The sequence below is a fragment of the Hydra vulgaris genome, chromosome 11 (genome assembly GCF_038396675.1).
Source record: "Hydra vulgaris chromosome 11, alternate assembly HydraT2T_AEP".
Taxonomy (NCBI): Eukaryota; Metazoa; Cnidaria; class Hydrozoa; order Anthoathecata; family Hydridae; genus Hydra; species Hydra vulgaris.
The window spans coordinates 20697494-20717500 of NC_088930.1; the positions used below are offsets into that span (position 1 = coordinate 20697494).

Consider the following 20007-nt stretch of genomic DNA (forward strand, 5'->3'; position numbering starts at 1 on the left):
CTTCCCTAACTTTCCTATTATAACTATTCATTTCTATTTTTAAGATATTGTGACCGTTCCAGTGGAAATTTCTTTGACAAATTTTGAAAGGTTCGGCTACAGCTTTACCTTTCAAAATCCCTTTTTTGTGCACTTGTTTGATGTTGGCATATCCGAGACAATATCTTTAGCTCTTTTTACCAATACAACATTTGCCACAAGAGTACTTTAATTTATAAACACCAGAATGTGAATTAACTGGTAGTGTATGTTAAATTTTTGAGCTAAGTAGATTTTGGTGATTTAAACACTGGTGTGTACAACACTCGGAATTAGGGTCAGCAATGCTGGCCTAACAGCGGACGTATTAAAGTATTTGAGGTCAGCAAAAAATCGCCGTCCTTGTTTCTATGCTTTATGGTGACTTCTTTGTATCAAAATTAGTTTGCCGTCCTAATGCCAACCTCTAACAGTTTGAGATCGGCAATTTAATGCCAACTTCATTTTTCCTAATTCTAATGAGGGTTGTGTGTATCTTGCTTTTTTAAATACCATTAACTTAGAACTGATTTCAGGGATCCAGGGTAAAGACACAAAACTTTTTGGAGACATTAAGAATAGTTGCTTTTTTGTGAGATTGTTTTTGTTGCTGGCACTTTCATTCATAGACTTGACTAGTTTTTATCAGACTTATCCTCTCATAGCTGTTTTCTACAATTACATCGATAAGAAATTATGGTATATAGTTCTACAATTACATCTTACTATGGTTATCTTATTATGGAAATTATGGTATATAAACGTAGTGCACTATGAATGAAACCAATAAAGACACAATTGATAATATTAGGGTCAAGGCATGAATTCAGTTTAATTTTAATGTTTGTGATTGCATTTTAGCGATGTATTTGAAAACTATATGTACCTGTTTTATTGTTAGTAACTGAAATATCAAGATAGTTTAATGTATTAGTCATCAAGATTCATCAATTCATCAAGTCACATCAAGATTTTTATGTCTGCAGATTCCATTGTGCATTGAATACTTTTATGTTTTTATTAAGTAGATCTAAAAACTTTTTTGCATCTTCTTCTACCGGGAACCTTGAATGTATATCATCAACATCTTTCTTATATCCACGCCGATTGGTCCATAGTTTTCAGGCTTATGAATATCATTTTATATGAAAAACAGCAATGAGAAAAGATAAAATTCTAAAAATAACCTGATGTCTTCAAAAGTTAATTTAGATATAAAGCTCTGGTTATTTCTTAATCTTTCAACTAATATAATGATTTCTACTTGAATTGGGACTGAAGAGTACAAACTAACAACATCAAAGGAGACCTGAATCTTATTTTTATCAATTTACCATAATCTTACTGTATTTACAAACTGCTGAGAATTTTTTAAATGCCTTTCATTTAAGTTTAGAGTGGGTTGTACCATATTGACTAAATATTTAGAGATGCTCTATGTAGAAGTACCAATGGTGCCTAGAATTAAACTCATTGGGTACCCTTTTTCCGGCTTATGGGCTTTAATTACTCCATATAAGAGTGGTGGTACATTACTCTAGTAGATATTTTTATATTCTTCTTTAGTAAAACCCCTTAGCTTATTTAACTTTTTGAGAATGGCTTGAACTTAGTGAAGAATTTGAATAGTTAGGTCACAATTTAAATTTTTTGTATCTCCTAAGTGTTCTTTAATTTTCTCTAGAGTGCAATATCGATCAATTGGTACTAATATATGTGTGTGTATATACAGTATTGGACAAAACGAGTGCAACCAAATAATGCTAATTTAGTTTCTTTATATAAAAGTGCTGCATTTTTTCAAGTTCTTCAAGTTTTATTCATCACAAAGTTCATTATTTGTACACGAAAATTAATCAAAAGTATTAAAATAAGTTGATTTCCTTCTGGACAAAACAAGTGCAACTCGACAAAATGTTGACCAAGCTGTATTTCGCTATCAATATTTCGTGGCGAATCCTTTGTTGTCGATCACAGCCTTGCATCTTCGAGGCATAGATTCGATCAGGTGATCAATCAAACTTTGTGGAATCACTGCCCAGGCCTTTTGGATTTGTTCAAACAGTTGATCCTTATTACGAACACCTTCACAATTAATTCTGCGGTTGACGATCTCCCACAGGTTCTCGATAGGGTTGGGATCTGGAGATTGAGGCGACCAATCCATCATTAATAGGTGGTTGTTTTGAAACCACTGCTTGACTACTTTTGCAGTGTGTTTCGGATCGTTGTCTTGCTGAAAAACCCATTTTATTGGCATATTCCATTCAGCATGAGGTAACATAACATCTTTCAGGATGTTTTTATACATAAAACGGTCCATTATTCCATCATTTCGATGTATTGGACCTAGACCGTTAGCAGAAAAACACCCCCAGATCATTACATTGCCTCCACCATGCTTCACGGTTTTATGGCAGTAACGTAAATCGAGGCGTTTTCCGGCCGGTCGACGTACACGGCAAATGCCATCGCTCCCAATGATGTTGAACTTCGATTCATCACTGAACAGGACATTTCGCCATTTATGCACATTCCAGTCAATATGAGATGTAGCAAACAGGAGTCTCTTCTTCTGGTTTTTTAGTGAAATCAGCGGTTTCTTTGCAGGGCGTCGAGAAAACAGTCCAGCTTCAACAGCACGTTGTCTGATTGTTCGGTCTGATACAGACAGCTCTAATTGCTTTTGTATCTCGAGTGATGACATCCAGGGATCCTTCTTGATGGATCTGACGATCATAGAATCCTCTCTAGAAGTGGTGGAACGCGGTCTTCCACCTTTGTTATCTGCTGCCAACTTGCCCGTAGAACGATATTTGGAACAGTCTTGATACGGTCCATTTTTTCACGCGATATTTATCACAAATACTTTTTTGTGACATTCCACTTACGTAATCGCTAATAATTTTCTTTCTTAGTTCCAATCCAAGACTGTGGGGAGCCATTTTTGCACTTGAAGTCATAAAAATAATAAAAATAAATAATCACGCTTCTCAAGGCTTACTGTGTTACATTTACCTTGTGATGATACAATAATGCTCTGTGGAACACAACGTCTTGGTTGGATGTGGACTGTATTGATATAATGAAACACTTGTTGTATTTCACTTCTTGTATTGATGTTCTTCGATAAAACACTTTGATAAAACTCACTTCGATAAACTGTCTTGATAATACTGACTGATTGACTTCCATATACTGACTGAATTACATGTCAATTTACATGTCTCTTATATAGTAAAAAGAACCTGTGTGAACCTGTTCTGGAAGATTCTAGATGCTTCTTTTCGATGCTTCTGGAAGCTTCTGGATGTGTCTGGATGCTTCTGAATGTTTCTGGATACTTCTGGATGCTACTGGATGCTTCCAGATGCTTCTTCTGGAAACTTCTGGAAGCTTCTGCATGCTTCTGGAAACTTCTGGAATCTTCTGGATACTTCCTTTAATTATTAAAAAACTTCCGTGACGTTGACACGGACCAGACTTAAGAAAATGAAACTAACCAAAAAAGTTGCACTTGTTTTGTCCGCTGCAAAATGGCACTTGTCAACGAAATTCTGCCTTTGTGCTGTCACCTGTCAGCTGATTGCTCATGTCATGGCATGCTATGACTCCAGACTCCTGAACTGTTTGCTATGGTAGTATAGTTCGTTTCGTTTTTAAGACATGTAAAATTAGGAACACTTTTTAGCATTGTTCGATGTTGGTTGCAAATGTTTTGTCCAATACTGTATATATATATATATATATACGTGTATATATATATATACGGTATGCGGTATATATGCGGTAGTGGTGTAGTGGTAAAGCGCTCGCTTCATAAGCGAGAGGTTCCAAGTTCGATCCCCACCACGTCCCTGGTAGTACCGCGCTCAACTTGTTTCTCCGCGTAGTGGCCTTGTTCGTCAAGGTTCGTGTTTTGGAGTTATAAAGTTGAGAGAGGGTTTTAACCACTATTTAGTAGCCTCCTCATCTGTAGTGGCTTTATTGGCCTTGAGGAGGTGAAATTAAAAAAAAATATATATATATATATGTGTGTGTGTGTGTGTGTGTGTGTGTGTGTGTGTGTTTGTATATATATATCTATATATATATATATATATATATATATATATATAGATATATATACATATAGAGAGGCATAGACACACACATATATTGATAATATCATACTGAAATAAGTACCTGTGAGGGCATAAGTACATTTATTGACTGAGGGTTTGGGCAAAAACTGTTTAGAATTAAGTTAGGATTTTTAAACTTTAAGTGTGCATTATATTAGGACAGTACCAATCTAAATACGCAAGGATAGTATAAGATAATAATAATATATGTACAAACACATGCACAAGTTATGTTGGAAGTAGTAAGCTTTTGCCCATGTCTGCCTACAATTTAAAAAAACCACTGTTCTTTGAATTTTACTTAGATATTTTTTAAAAACATTAAAATTAGTCACAAACATGAGTTGAATCAAATGATGTAAATGTAAATCAAATTTACATGATGAAAGATCAACATGGAGACTTAAAGTTTAAAACTGATGCTTATATTGATTGCAATTAAATCATTTTATACTTTTTTTGTGTACATATTACTTATTGTATGTTTGCATCAAATATTATATTTGCAATAACTATTATGATATAATTTAATAGTATTTTTACTTTTTTGAGCATATGTTTTGAATGCATAATTAAACTTTACTTTGAGGAGGGATTATGATTTATATAATAGAAAATAAAATGAATAGTTTTTTCAAATAACAACAACCAGTCTGGATAACTTTTTCCTTTACTAACTTAAAAGTTATCGAAAGACATAAGAATGTTTTGTGTTAACATAAAGTCTTCAAAAGACATAAGAATGTTTCGTGTGAACATAAACTCATCAAAAGACATAAGTTTGTTTTGCGCTAAAATGAAGTCATCAAAAAACATAAGAATGTTCTGTGTTTACATAAGGTCATCAAAAGTCATAAGAATACTCTGTATTTATATAAAATGTTAAAAACTTTGAACATATGTTTAAAACTATTTCAGTTTGAAATAATTTTAAACATTTCATAAAAGTTATTGCTTACTCTTATCATAATGAATATAAGAACTTTAAAATACTTTAAACTTATAAAAATACTAAAAGTCATATCTAATAACTTGTCACTCTTTCAGTTAAGGTTATTTCAGTACAAGTTATCGTATTCAATAACATTTTTATTTACTAAGAACAAGAAAAACTAATCAACTTTGTAATTATAAAAGTATGATATAAAATATTATAATCAATCACTTTAACGAAACAATGATATAAAAAAGTTCATCAATTAAACTATGCTTTGAATAAAGGCAAATCAAAATGAAAGGTTCCCTACACAGAACAAACCAAATATGAAACTGGAAAAAAACAACAAATCTGAACAAAAAAAAAAGAAACTCAGTCAAGCTAAGTAAGAAAAAACAGCAGTATTTGCTTGTAAAGTTGAAGAGACTTTTAAAGTAAAAATTACATTTTAAATTAACAAAAATAAGCAGGATATGTGTAAATGCATTCGATAAGAGCTTTAAATTCTAAACTTTATTCCAACTTGGCTTTTTAATTTTTAATTTAAAGTTTTAATGGGAAAATTTTCCTTTCATGGTGCTCATGTGATCACATAAAGGTTTAACAAAATATTTTTTTATGGACAACAAATTTATAAATGCTATCAATTTAACTAATCACTGTATTTCTCTGAATTTAAATAGAAAAATATAAGACATTAAATGTGATACCTTCTCCTTTACTGTTTATACTTTTTACTCCTTTGCGATAAAATATCAAAGAGTGTCTATAAAAAAATTTATAAGAAAAAACAATTTAATCGTAAATTAAAAAAACAAATTAAAAATTAAAAATAGTCTGTAACATTATTGTACCTTACAGCACGTAATGTTTTATGAGTTGTTGTAGATACCACATCAGCATAATCAAAAGGACTGGGAATGACCTTTAAAATTTTTTAATATTTTATAAATTCTAAATACAAATAAACTATTTTAAATATATTTAAGTTCTAAACAACTTTAATGGAAAATTGTTTTTTAATTAAATCAACTCAATACAACAGCCTTACTCTGGCAGCAACCAGACCACTTATGTGTGCCATATCAGCAAGAAGATAAGCATTAATGCTTGAACTGATCTGTTGAAAAAGAAATATTTTACTTATATAGTAGATGTAACTAGGCATAAATAAATATCTTTTATCTACATGTATCTTGAGTTAACTTAATAGGGTGTCAATAAAAAAAATAATTCGAAATTTATCAGCAACTAACTTCTATATAATCGGCTTATAATAATTGATCTTAATTCTTTTTTTTGTGTTCCTAAATCTACAACCACATTCAATAACTATTTAAAAAAAAATTAAACAGAACAGTGAGCTTATTATTTTATTGTTAAACATTTTTACAAAAACTGTTGAAAAAAAAGTGTTGAAAGTGCACATGCATTAAAAGTGTTTTATTGATAAAATATCTGTATCAAAATATTACTATTGACACAGACAATTTCAAAATTTTAAAGTTATAATTAATTCTTTTACATTTTTTTTTGTATAAAATGTGAAATAAAAAAAATCATTTTTAAGATGGTTACAAAATATGTATTTTTGAAATATGCTTATTTGCTCCCAGTTCCCAGTTTTGAAATATACTTCTTTGTTTCTATTTAAATCTGATATTGTTGCCATGGCTAAATTGGATCATAAATAATGAATATCAATAAAGAAACATATATACAGCGAGCAAAAAAAATTATACGTCCATTCACGAATTGAATTTCTTTATCAAATATTTCTTTTCTATAAAAAAATAATAAAAAATTGAAATAAAATACCAATAGATAGAGCAAAAAATAGCTTTAAAATAACTTATAACACTATTTTCACAAAATATAATTTTCAAAAAAAAATCGGAAAAAGTTAAAATAAAACAAAAAATAAGCAAAAAAATTATCTGGCCACTTAATTTAAATTAAAGGTAAGTTTATTTAATTAAAATATTTCAAACATTAAATATTATATGTATTATTATTATTATCATTGTTATATATTAATTTTTATTACAAATTTTAGAAAAATAGAAATACCTAATATTTCTACGCCACACAGAAAAACCAGCGACTATTCGGGTGACTTCCGTTTAAAAGTTCTAACGCTTCATTGAGATGGGAAAAATCAGTGAGGAGTTGCAGGAATGTTGAAAATGCCAAGAACATCGGTGCAATACACTACTAATAAGTTTAAAAGCACCAGAAGAATAAGTAATATAAAAGGTAGAGGAAGAAAAAGAAAAAAGGATGAAAGAACAGACCAGAAAATGGTAAGGCGCGTCAAAAAAAAAAAAAAAAATATCAGCGATGAAGGTCTCAAATGACCTGAAAGAAGAAAAAGGAGTTAAAATCACTCCACAAATAGTCTGAAATCGCCTCCATAAATCAAATTTATATGGGCGAACACCACAAGCTAAGCCCTTAAATAGAAAGTTGCGTCTAAAATGGACTAATATGCGTATTGCCAACAAAATTTTTGGAATAATGTCTATGGTCAGACAAAAGTAAATTTAACATGTTTGAGTACGATGGCGGAGGAAAAGTTTGAAGAACGCTGTAAGAAGAATTTAAAATAATGTATTTGAAACAAACTGTCAAATATGGTGGTGGCAACATGATGGTGTAGGAGTGCACAAATGCTGCGGGGGTGGGAACTTTACAATTTATTGATGAAAGAATGAACCAGTATGTATATAAGGCCATTCTCAGTGATAATATTGGGCTATCATGTGATAAATTGAGCTTGGGAGGCAATGTCTTATTCCAACAAGACAACAATCCCAAACATACAGCGCATTTTATTACTGCTTTTTCGGCTGAAAGTTGCATAAATAAGTTATAATGGGTTGCTCAATCTCCGGATTTAAACCCAATTGAACATTTATGGGCTATTTTAGAAAGAAAAATTCGAAATAGGAACACATCGAACAAAAATGAATTAAAAAGTATAATATGGGAGGCATGGGAGGGAGTCGGCCGTGATGAACGGAAAAATTAGTTACTTCTATGCATAGATTGCATAGCTGTCATTAAAGCAAAGAGAGGGCCAACAAAATACTAATTATTTAATTTTTTTTTTTTCATTTTATTTTGAATATTAATTTTTCTATTGAATTTGAAAATTCTTTTGATTTGATGTGTGGACGGATAATTTTTTGCTCACTGTATTTATGTATATATATATTTTTTAATTTTACCATTGTTAGGTCACTTAAGTTTTATTTAAAAAAAAATTTCTAGAAGCTTCTAGAAAGTATCTTATAGCCTGCTTCTAGAAGCAGACTATAAAATAGTTGATGTAGCAGCACTTCCTTGTAGCAGCAGGCTATAGGATAGTTAATGTATTTTAATGTTTTAAAGTAATAAAAGAAAAAAAAAAAGAAAAACATTCAGAATGTTTTTAAAAACATTCTAGTCTTTTAATTTACGTGTTTTGTGGTTTTTTAAAAAAGCATTAGATTTAATTAGTTTCCTTAATTAAATTATTGCATTTTGTTATAACCTTAATTTTGTCAGTTTAAAAACCATAGACATGCTACGAGCTGTTTCTTACCACAAACAGTATATATATAAATGTTTATATATATATATATATATATATATATATATATATATATATATATATATATAGATCTATAGTTTGTTGGCTTTAGGAAGAGCGGAAGGAAAAAAGTGATTCTTACGCCAACATATACGTCACTTTTAATTACTTTTAACTTTCGTCCAACACGGAAATGTTGGACAAAAGTAAAAACCATTAATTTAATTACAAATTAATCGTTTTTTAAAAAAACCACAAAAACGCAAATTTAATTGACCAGAATGTTTTTAAAAACATTCTGAATGTTTTTAAAACATTTTGAATGTTTTTAAAAATATAAACAATGTTTTTATTTTTATTTTTTTTAATAAAATGTTTTTATTTTTATTTTTTTTAATAAAATGTTTTTATTTTTATTTTTTTTACTGTAAATCATGCGCGGAGTGTTGCTACATCGACTATCTTATAGCCTGACTCGCAAGGGAGTGTTGCTACATCGACTATGTTATAGCCTGACTCGCAAGGGAGTGCTGCTACATCGACTGACAAATAGCCTGACTCGCAAGGGAGTGCTGCTACATCGACTGACAAATAGCCTGACCTGCAAGGGAGTGCTGCTACATCGACTGAGGATTTGGTTGGGGCAGGCAGTCTATCATTATTAAAAAAAAAAACTTTCGGTCTTGCATTTTAATTTTTACTTTTTGTCAACAAAATATGGAAAAAACTTTCGGACAACATTTAAGGGTTCTATATATACACACACACATATATTACTATGAATGCATGTTTAGATCTACATTTACATCTCTGAAGTCACACTGAAAGAGACTGCTACCGGGGGCTTCAGTACCTATATAGAATATCTTATAGTCTGCTGCTGCAAGGGAGAACCACTACATTAATTAAGGGTTTAGCCTGGGGCAGTAATATTTCTTAGTTTTTTTTCTTCTTTTTCTAAAAACGCCATATAAATTAATGTAAAAAAAATAAGGTAACAATTTGTTACATAAATATACTATATTATATATATATATATATGCTATAGTATATATACATATATGCTATGGTATATATACATATATGCTATGGTATATATATATGCTATGGTATATATATGCTATAGTATATATATATATATATATATATATATATATATATATATATATATATATATATATATATATATATATATATATATATTTATATATATATATATATATATATTTATATATATATATATAAATATATATTAGTTTGGTCCTTAAAAGCACTTTTTTTAAAAAGTGAGTTCTTACCCACTAAAAGAGTAAAAGTTACAAGAGTTTGGCTTCTTAAAAGTTAAAGGTTAACTTGCAGTGTAAGCATTATGAGGTAAAAATATTATAAGAAATATTTTAAATTTGCTTTGTAATTGAAAACATTTTGGTAAAATTATCTTGTTAAACTAAAGTAAAGTTAACATAAATTTATCAAAAGACATAAGAATGTTTTGTGTTTACATAAAGTCATCAAAAGACATAATTAAATAAAAAAAAAAGATCCAACTTAAAACGTAAACAATTTAAAATATTGACCATATTATGAATATATTTTTGTCTGATATATTAATAAACCATTTAATTGTAACTTATAAAATATCCACAAAAAAATGCATACAATTACCTTTTTCATCCGCTCATAGTCAATTAATCTTGAATAAGCACTTGTTCCAGCAATTAAAATTTTTGGTCTAAAGAGATGTGCAGTTTCCTCCAATTTATCATAGTCAATGAGTCCAGTGCGTTCCTTAAATGAGAACATATAAAAAAAAATTGAATGGTTATTAATCTGCTGTAAATTCTGAAAAATTAACATATATCCTCTCTCTCTTTATATATACATTTATATATATATATATATATATATATATATATATATATATATATATATATATATATATATATACATATATATATAAAAGATATAGTAATACATAGCGCATATGTTTAGGAGCTACAATTACTGTTTATTTAAATGTATCCTGAACCTTTATTCTTTTGCTGTTAGGTTAACAGTTGGTAATAATAAGTCCAACAACTATTAGGTAATTAAAATATATTCTCTATTACTATATACTCTTCAATTAACATAACTGGTACTATTTTACATTAAATATTCTTTATATTTAATATTCCACATAACTTCTCATTTACAACTCCCAACTAAAACTCTACTCGCAACTCTCCAACTCTTTTTTATATCACTTTTTTACAACTCTATAATCGCTCTCTATATATATCATATAAGATTGCTTACACACGTCTTGGTCTAATTGTTTGTAACTAAGTTTAACTGTTTAGACAATTCACAGTCTATCTAATTCAATGCTTCGTTTAACTAAAAACAGTTTGTTTGAATTAATTATTATTTTGCACTTGACTGGTTGCAGTTGTTACCTTTATAACATATATATATATATATATATATATATATATATATATATATATATATATATATATATATATATATATATATATATATATATATATATATACATATATATATATATATATATATATATATATATATATATATATATATATATACATATATATATATATATATAAATATATATATATATATATATATATATATATATATATAATATATATATATATATATATATATATATATATATATCAGGCCTTGTTAAGAAGCGTTACGCAGCTTGCATTTTGCTTGCCAAAAGGCGATTTGCCTACATGTTCAGCAGTTTTATATCTTATATTTATATCTTTTATATTTTATACTTATATCTTTTAGAATATTTTTAATTGTCTTTTGACATCGTTTATGTGACGTTTATTCTGAAGAAATAAAGTCGTAAGTAAAAGGATTTAACCGCAATTGTAAACTAATAGATTTTTTGTTAAAGAAACAGTTTGTTTAATAATTTTTTTATTGTTGTTAAAAATTAGTTAAAAAAAATAAAGTGTTTTAAGTTTTATCTTAAGGAATTAAATACATAAATTCTTTTTAAATGTAAAAATTATTTTTTGTCATAATAATTTAAAAAATGCACGATTTATTTTAATGTAAATATTTTATTAATAAGATATTTTGCTTATTATTAATTCAATGACGTAAAGTTTTAATGACGTTCGTTTAATTTATGAAAATAAATTATGATCACGAATTATGTTATTGGTAACTGATAAATAACAAAAAAAAACTCTTTATTGTTTAAAAACATTATTAAAAAGAGTTCACAAATTAAATAAGAAAAAATTTATTAACAGTTAATAAAATAATCAAAAACCAACTGTAAAATCATAAGAAATTAAACAAACATTATTTCAAAATAAAATTTAGTTCATATTTGAAAAAAATAATAAAAATGATTTTTTAAATAAGAACTTAGATTTTATTTGTAACTTTTGTTCTTGTGAGAAAAAAAATAACTGTTTGTATGATTTTTAACGCGTTAATAAAATAACTTTAATTACAATGTATTACAGGTACTTGAAAAGACGCTAGTGACGCAATATAACTTCTAGCGATGCAAAATATATTTGCTGAGTTGAGTTACTTAAAAATGCGTTACGCGTTTTCGCTACGCAGCAAAATCTCGTAACAAGGCCTGATATATATATATATATATATATATATATATATATATATATATATATATATATATATATATATATATATATATATATGCAACCCTTGGAATAAGGGTCAGCATTGCCAAATGCCGACCCTTATTCCAAGTGTTTAAGGTCAGCAAAAATTTGGCGACCTCATTTCTATGTATTATGGTAAAACCTTTGTATCAAAGCCTTTTTGCCAACCTAAAAAGATTTAGGTCGGCATATTAGTGCCAACCTCATTTTTCTTAACTCTGAGGGTATATATATATATATATATATATATATATATATATATATATATATATATATATATATATATATATATATATATATATATATATACTCAGAATGTTTTAACTTCTTTTTTCCAGTCTTTCTGAAAGAACTTTTATATTTTGTATAATGTCATAAGTCCTTTATTAACTACTGTCATTTCTGATATTTTCGAAAAACAAAATAAGCAGACTAAGACTTTTCTTTGTGAGATTTTTATCAAAATAGAAAAAATACTCTACTATTATAAACAAGACTAAAATTCATCTGTAAAATTCTTATATAGTGAAAATTTTAACGTATAAAGGTTTTGGCATCAAAAATTCTAGAATGCATGATAAATACTCATTAATTTTACTGATCAAAAATCTCAAATATTCTGTGCAAACTCATAATCTATTCTTAACAACTGTTTTACTCCTTTTTTTTTTCTTTCACAAAAATAGAAAAAATCTTTTTGAAAAGAAAATTTTGCTCTCAGTAAGTAGTAGTGATTTTTCTTTTTAGAACGATAAGAGATAATGTAAAAACTTTGTTTAACCTTTTAAAATCTCTGTAAATAATCCTATTATGTATAATGGATTATTAACGACTTTATTTTTGTTTCTCTATGTTTTGATTTTTGTTACATTCTACAAAAATTAAGGATTGCCCAACATCTTGAACACTTTCTAGCAAAAAAGCTTTAACATCTTTTATTTTTTGTAGCCATATTTTCACAATTTGATGACTTAAATTATTTTTTTTCATTCATAAAACATTTTATTTTTTAGAAGTCTTATACTTATATGATTTCTTGTTCCTTTTTATTTTTTTATTTTCTTTTGTCTTTAAATGTTATACTTCTTGCCTTTATATACTTATTGTTAAATTGTAAAGTAAAGGTTGATGAACTCTTTAAAACAATCAATTTAATATTAGAAAACATTTATAATAAATCAAAACAAATTATACAGGTTGCAAAAGAGAAAAAGCTCCTCCTTTTCTTGCCCAATTCTATATAATCTAAATTCAAACAGTGGTATTAACAAAAAAAAAAGATAAAAATTCGTTAGAGGTGAGCGGCTAAGACAAATAAACTTGTTTTTTTGATACTATATATTTAACTTATGTTACATCACTTACATTACCAAGCGATTATCGCGAATTTTTTATATCTATTATTGAGAGTAGATTTTTTAGAGTTACGTAACAAAAGAATTGCAAAGGTATTGAACTCATTCATCAAAAGCAATTAACAAAGGCAATTTTGCTGATTGCTTTTTGATCAAAAAAACTGGTGGCACTCTTCATGATTGATTTTCCATATAAATCTTTTAAATATTTTTGACATGAAAACTGCACAGTTTAGGAAGGAGGTTCAGGTAAATGTGATTGTGACAGGAGGGAAGAGATTAAAAATTGACAAATATAAGGTGATGAACTTTATAGTTGACCTCCCTTAATTGCATTTACAAACAATTTGTTTACTAAAGCTAAAAGCATGATTATTCAAAACTTTAAATGTAAAAACTTAACATTTAATAATTTTTTGCATATATTAAAAAAAATTTAAGCTTTTTTTACTAAATTTTAGAAAGAAAAAAAACTTTAACATATTTTTGTTAACTTATGTTACATGAAAATTGCAAAAATTCTTTCATTGATTTCTTAAAAAATATATATTATTTTTGATGTATAAACCTGGCCAACAACAAATTAAATGTGTTAGCTTCATTTTCACAATAAATTAATTCAGATTATGCAAATAAATTCATGGTTAAAATAACATTTTACAATGATACTTTTTTTATGATGCGACAATGAGAAAATTCGTAACTTTTGGAAGCATAAAAACGACTTAAATAAATTAATTTTAGTACTAAAGGTATATTCTAAATAAACTTTTATGTGTCTACATCAATATTCATCTGCTAAAAGTTGACAAAAAAGAGAACAAAATTTGACTAATTTTTCATTTTCATTACATTTATGTTTCATTTTTCATAGAGTTAAAAATTGTATGTATATATATATATATATATATATATATATATATATATATATATATATATATATATATATATATATATATATATATATATATGTTTGTCAGCACCATAAGACTTTAATATCCAGAGTTTGGAGTAGACAAAGATCATTATGTGGAGTGTCAGAACCATTTAGAGCATAAGCCAGACTTTTACATAAATGGTAAATGACGTAAATGAAAAGGCAGATACAACGACCATGTTAACATTTTTGTAGTTGGTTTATTTAGAGTTTCAATAGGGTGTTTTTCCAATAAAATATCAATCTAGTCTTTTGCTGGTGATGATGGTGAATATCAGTTTTTCATTATCAGTTTCTTCATATCCGGAATCTGAAAATCGATCAACTAATCTAGCCTTAATATATTTTTTCATTCTAGTAACTTTCACGACGCTTTCCTTAGAAATATTGATACACTTTTTTTTGTTCACTATATCTTCTTATCATTTTTCTCTTTTCACTTTGATCTTGTGAAATTTTTATCACAATCTATTACAACCATCAAACAGCAGAGAAACAATGACACAGTGGTTAAAGTCCTTGCTTCAGCTCTGGTTATATTTGGGTCATCAGTAAGGAGGCTTCCTAGTTGAACGCTTTTCTGCATTAAATATTCCATTAAATATTCAAGGGTCTTGAGGTACCCCTAAAAATATTTTTTATTCAAAAAATTTTAAATCCAGTGTTATTTTATCATATAGATCACATTAAGGTGCAAGCTGCAGACACCCTTGTCTTGGAATTAGTAAAATTTGGCAAAAAAGTTATGACCTTAACCTATTTTTGGCCAGCATCAGTTTGGCAAAAAAATATTTTAACACAATGGGTTCACCCTGACAACATAGAAATGAGGTTGGCAAAAAATCAAAAACACAAAAAATGTTTCTTTTTACTTAATTTTAAATCTATTTCTTTTATTTTCTCTGAGTAAATTTCTTCTCAGGACAACAACCTAAATTTGTTTTTATGAAAACTAATTTTTCATAATCCTAATGTACTTCATTCTTCAATTTTTCTCTCGGGTATTTACTGTTTGTGTGACCACATGCAAAAATTTTAAATAAATGATAATAAAATATTGTATGTTAAATTAAAAGTCATTTAACATATGAAATTAATAAAACTTCCAAAAAAAGACCCAAAAATTGTACATAAATATGTTATTTATGCTTTATTACTGGCAAAATAAATTTTACTTACTATTCAAACAATAAATTTTAAAACAAAAAATATATTTATCTAGCTTTATGTATTTTAAATAACAAAATACATAATATTAAGTGATTGTGACTTTTAATAAAAATTTTAATAAACTTACAACTATTATTTAAATATTACAGTTTATAAATATATTTATACTTTAATTCATATTTCAATAACATTATGTTTTACCACAATTATTTGCTTTTCTTCATTAAATTCAATAAAAGAAAATTTAACTTAAAAACTTCACACATTAAGTATTAAATTGAGACATAAATATTTTACTCGCATTATTGTTAGCAAAGTAAATTTTTTTAATAACATAAATTTAAAAAAGATAAACTTTAAAACAAAAAATATGCTTAATTAGTTTAACATATTCTAAACAATAAAACATGTGAAGCCATAGATGACTTATCAAATAAATTATAACTTCACATATTTAAGTATTAAATTAAATTACTTATGTGAAATACTTACATAACTCAACCTAGTAAAAATTTCATTACAATTATTGAATTTTAATATCTGTTAATAACTTAAAGAAGTCAATAAGTCAAAATAAGAAGAAAAAAAACTTCAAAGTAAAAAAACATTGTTTTTAAGCCAAAGCATTGAATAAAAACAAATAATTTTAAAAAACTCATGTTATGTATTTTTAAAAACTCATACTCTGTTTATCAAACATGGTTACCATAACAAAACAATGCAAAAAATCACAGATTATAAATTGATAGATTTGTTTAAACAAAAAGATTTAAGTTTATGTTGAAAAAAGCATTCAGGTAGAATTATTAAATGTAATTTAATTTAATGATAAACTTTTTAAAACTTTCTATTTTTATTTCCTTGTTTTCAAGGTAAACAATGAATTGCCATCAATTATTTTTGATAAAAAGTATTTACATAACTGCAGTTTTCACCTCAGTCATAAAAAAAGCAGTAATAGAATATCCAGAAGTATACAGAGAAAAAGTTTTTCAACTTATACAAAGACTAGAAATGGACTTTACACAGTTTTGGATATACAGAGATATATATCCTAATTCTGAAAGCCTTGGGGTTACACCAATGCTAATACAAAAATCATTTGCAAACTTTGGAGATGAAAAGCGATTGAAAAACATTCTGATTAAAGCACTACATGGGTATGCAATTCAACTACCTATAGTAGGAGGTTCAATTTCTCGTGGAGCTCCATTTGCAGAGAGCGGAGAAGGAGATCGTGTATACTTTAATGCTATAGTAAAATGGTGGAATGATATATTTATGTCAATAACCACTTCAAAAATGCAAGCAAAGTCTATTTCAATTGGAGGCGTGGGAACAGACTACTTTTCATACTGTTTAAACTCACATTTAAGTGAAGATGCTGAACCAAAAATGATATTATGGGAACTGGCTGCTAACGATCGTGGAAGATATGATGACAAACCATTTCCACCAGGACAACCTCTCGAACAATTTACGAGAAATATTTTACAAAGACAATCAAAACCAGCACTTTTTTTTCTAAACTTTTTTCGTGGTCATGATTATTTAGATGGTAAATGTATGAACTATGAAGATGAAGGTGGATTACTTGTAGCTAGACATTATAGAATATCATCAATAAGCTGGAGAAACTTTGTGTGTGATGAAATAAAACAAATGACGCCAGGATTTTCTATTGAGACACTATTTTCTGCTGACAGGCTCCATCCAAGTATATTAGGTCATGCACAAATGGCCTTTTTAGTTATAAATCATATTAAAAACAGTTTTTTACGAATGCTTATAAACCATGCATCACGAGTTCCAACAATAGCAGATTTTCAAGAGCAAACATATAACCATGGCGATATAGTCTTAGCAGACATTTTATATCATGAAACATCAAATAATAAACCGTTGTGTTATACATATCTTAAGTACAATGAATTTGAACCAAACAATACATTAGCTATTAACATTATTCGTCAAGATGACTTTCACTTTAATGTTTTTAAAAAGTTTAAAATACGCTCAGATGAACTCAGAGGGATGCAAACATATCTTTCTGAACAGTTACTACAGATTAGTTTTGATTTAATCCAACCCTATTCAAGACTTGTAATAACTACGCATAGTTCCACTGGAAGTGGTCAGACATGGTTAGATGCAGATACTCCTGTAATTATTGAAACTGATAAGTATCACATGGGTACAAAAGTTGAGTTAATTACAACAAATTTAAAAGCAGGAATGCATATACTAAGCATTTTATCAACACAAAACGGATTTGTAGTTTGTGCAATTAGTGTTATATAGTTTAAATATGAATTTTGAAAACAAAATTATTTTATTTGAAGATCAAAATACTGCTAGTTGGCCAATTGATTATGGTCATTAAAAAAGATTGGATTGTATAAAACAATTGAAAATTGAAAAAAAATTGAGAAAAAAAATATTTTTAATTAACAAAATTAAATGTTAAATGATTTATATGTAATATTGATATTTAGAACTTTACTTTAAATTTTCCATTAATAAAGCTTACTTTAAACTACTGTTCCAATAAAAACATTTTTTAATACAATTCTTTTAATACAATTGCTATCACTATTCATAATTTAACCTAAAGTTAAAACCTGATTTACAATTTAACCTAAAGTTAAAACCTGATTTACTCAATATGACAGCTCAAAAAAGTCATTTTGTATGCTTAAAAAAAAAAAATAATTATTCCAAAAAAAAATTATCATGCATATTTTTGAATATTATTTCTTATGATTCATTAGGATCCTGCTTCTGAAATGTAAATTATTAATTGAACAAAAAGTAAAAATGTCCCAATACTAAAATAGGGACTTTAGGAATCTTTGAAAAATGGCATGGTGAATGGGCAAAAAAAGTTTTATTTTCTTTGGTAAATTAAGATTGCTAAATACTTTATTTCTGTGTGTAAAAATGTCTAGTGAAATCTTGGTGAGTATAAACAGTTATAAACAGAATAGACAAATGTTACATTATCAAATATGTTGGCTTTTTTTGCTCTTATTACATTATAGACCATTTCAATAAAAGTTCTTTTTTCATATAGAAATGTCTTATAAACTTCCAATTACCAACAAAAATTTCATAAAAAATAAGCTTATATCTTGATTAAGCACTGAATGCTATTAAAATTACTTAATATTTATGGTAATTTAGTAAGCTATTCTTTGTAAAAAGTAAATGTAAATGGTACAAAAAAACATGTTTTTTTGATACATTATAGCTCTATATATTAAAAGCAAACTTTCAGAAAACTTCTATTTTTTTATTTCATACAACTCTAGACTTACTATAGTAAAACGTTGACAAAACCCAAAAAATCATTCGCAAATACAAAAAGTTTATTTTTGATAGGTTAACATACAAAATTAGCAATTTAATAAGTGAAAAGACATATGGTACGCTTCCTAATTTTTAAAAGTTTGCTGATAGATACAATTTAGTTAGAAATTATGGATTTATAAAAATGACTGCAGCTCAAAATTGAAAAATTAACTTAAAAAATAAACGCTTTAAAAAATTAATGAAACGAATGCAAAAAAACGAAAAAAAATAAACAAAAATTAACAACCGGTAACCTAAAATTGACTACACACACAAACATGCAGGATTTTAATAAACTTTTTTTTCTACTGATTTAACAGACTTTATTACAGTGATTTCAGAAAAAATAGTGAGTAGTCATGGGGACATTACAAAGTCAGAACAATGAAACTGCATTAAAATCAATAAAAAAAAGAGTTACTGATGTACTTAAGTTTGTATTATATATTGCAATAAAAAATGGATAAATACAAATATATATATATATATATATATATATATATATATATATATATATATATATATATATATATATATATATATATACATATATATATATATATATATATATATATACATATATATATATATACATATATATATATATATATATATATATATATATATATATATATATACATGTTGTTGTTTTACATTAAAAAGAACTTTATAAGTTAAGCATAAAACGCCTCATCTATCTTAATGCAAGTCAACATAATTTATATACAAACTAGTTTAGAATTATGTCTTTATATTATATACAAATACATCTTTATACATATACAATAATTTACAAGTAATGCTAATCGATCATCAGTTTTAAAACAATCCTTAACAATATTTACACTTTACACTTCCTCTTGGTCATAACGAGCA

The 20007-nt window shown here is 26.9% G+C and overlaps 2 protein-coding genes across 2 annotated transcripts in view; one reads left to right on the top strand and one right to left on the bottom strand.

Moving 5' to 3' along the window:
- The window catches only part of LOC100198722 (serine hydroxymethyltransferase, mitochondrial), a 49183-nt gene that overhangs the window by 18220 nt on the left and 10956 nt on the right, over window positions 1-20007 (bottom strand). The window contains exons 7-10 of the mRNA XM_065810406.1: window positions 10319-10441; window positions 6131-6199; window positions 5934-6004; window positions 5790-5845 (exon numbers count right to left, since the gene is read on the bottom strand). Of these exons, the coding sequence (XP_065666478.1) occupies window positions 5790-5845; window positions 5934-6004; window positions 6131-6199; window positions 10319-10441 (319 nt within the window). The remainder of the gene's footprint in view (window positions 1-5789; window positions 5846-5933; window positions 6005-6130; window positions 6200-10318; window positions 10442-20007) is intronic.
- LOC105848858 (uncharacterized) lies at window positions 16468-18107 on the top strand. The gene is made up of 2 exons (XM_065810407.1): window positions 16468-16577; window positions 16653-18107. The coding sequence occupies exon 2, from the start codon at window positions 16660-16662 to the stop codon at window positions 18079-18081; it is 1422 nt and encodes a 473-aa protein (XP_065666479.1). The 5' UTR covers window positions 16468-16577; window positions 16653-16659; the 3' UTR covers window positions 18082-18107.

Coding starts and splice junctions, on each gene's coding strand:
- LOC105848858 (XM_065810407.1), top strand. CDS start 16,660: ATGAATTGCCATCAATTATTTTTGATAAAAAGTATTTACATAACTGCA.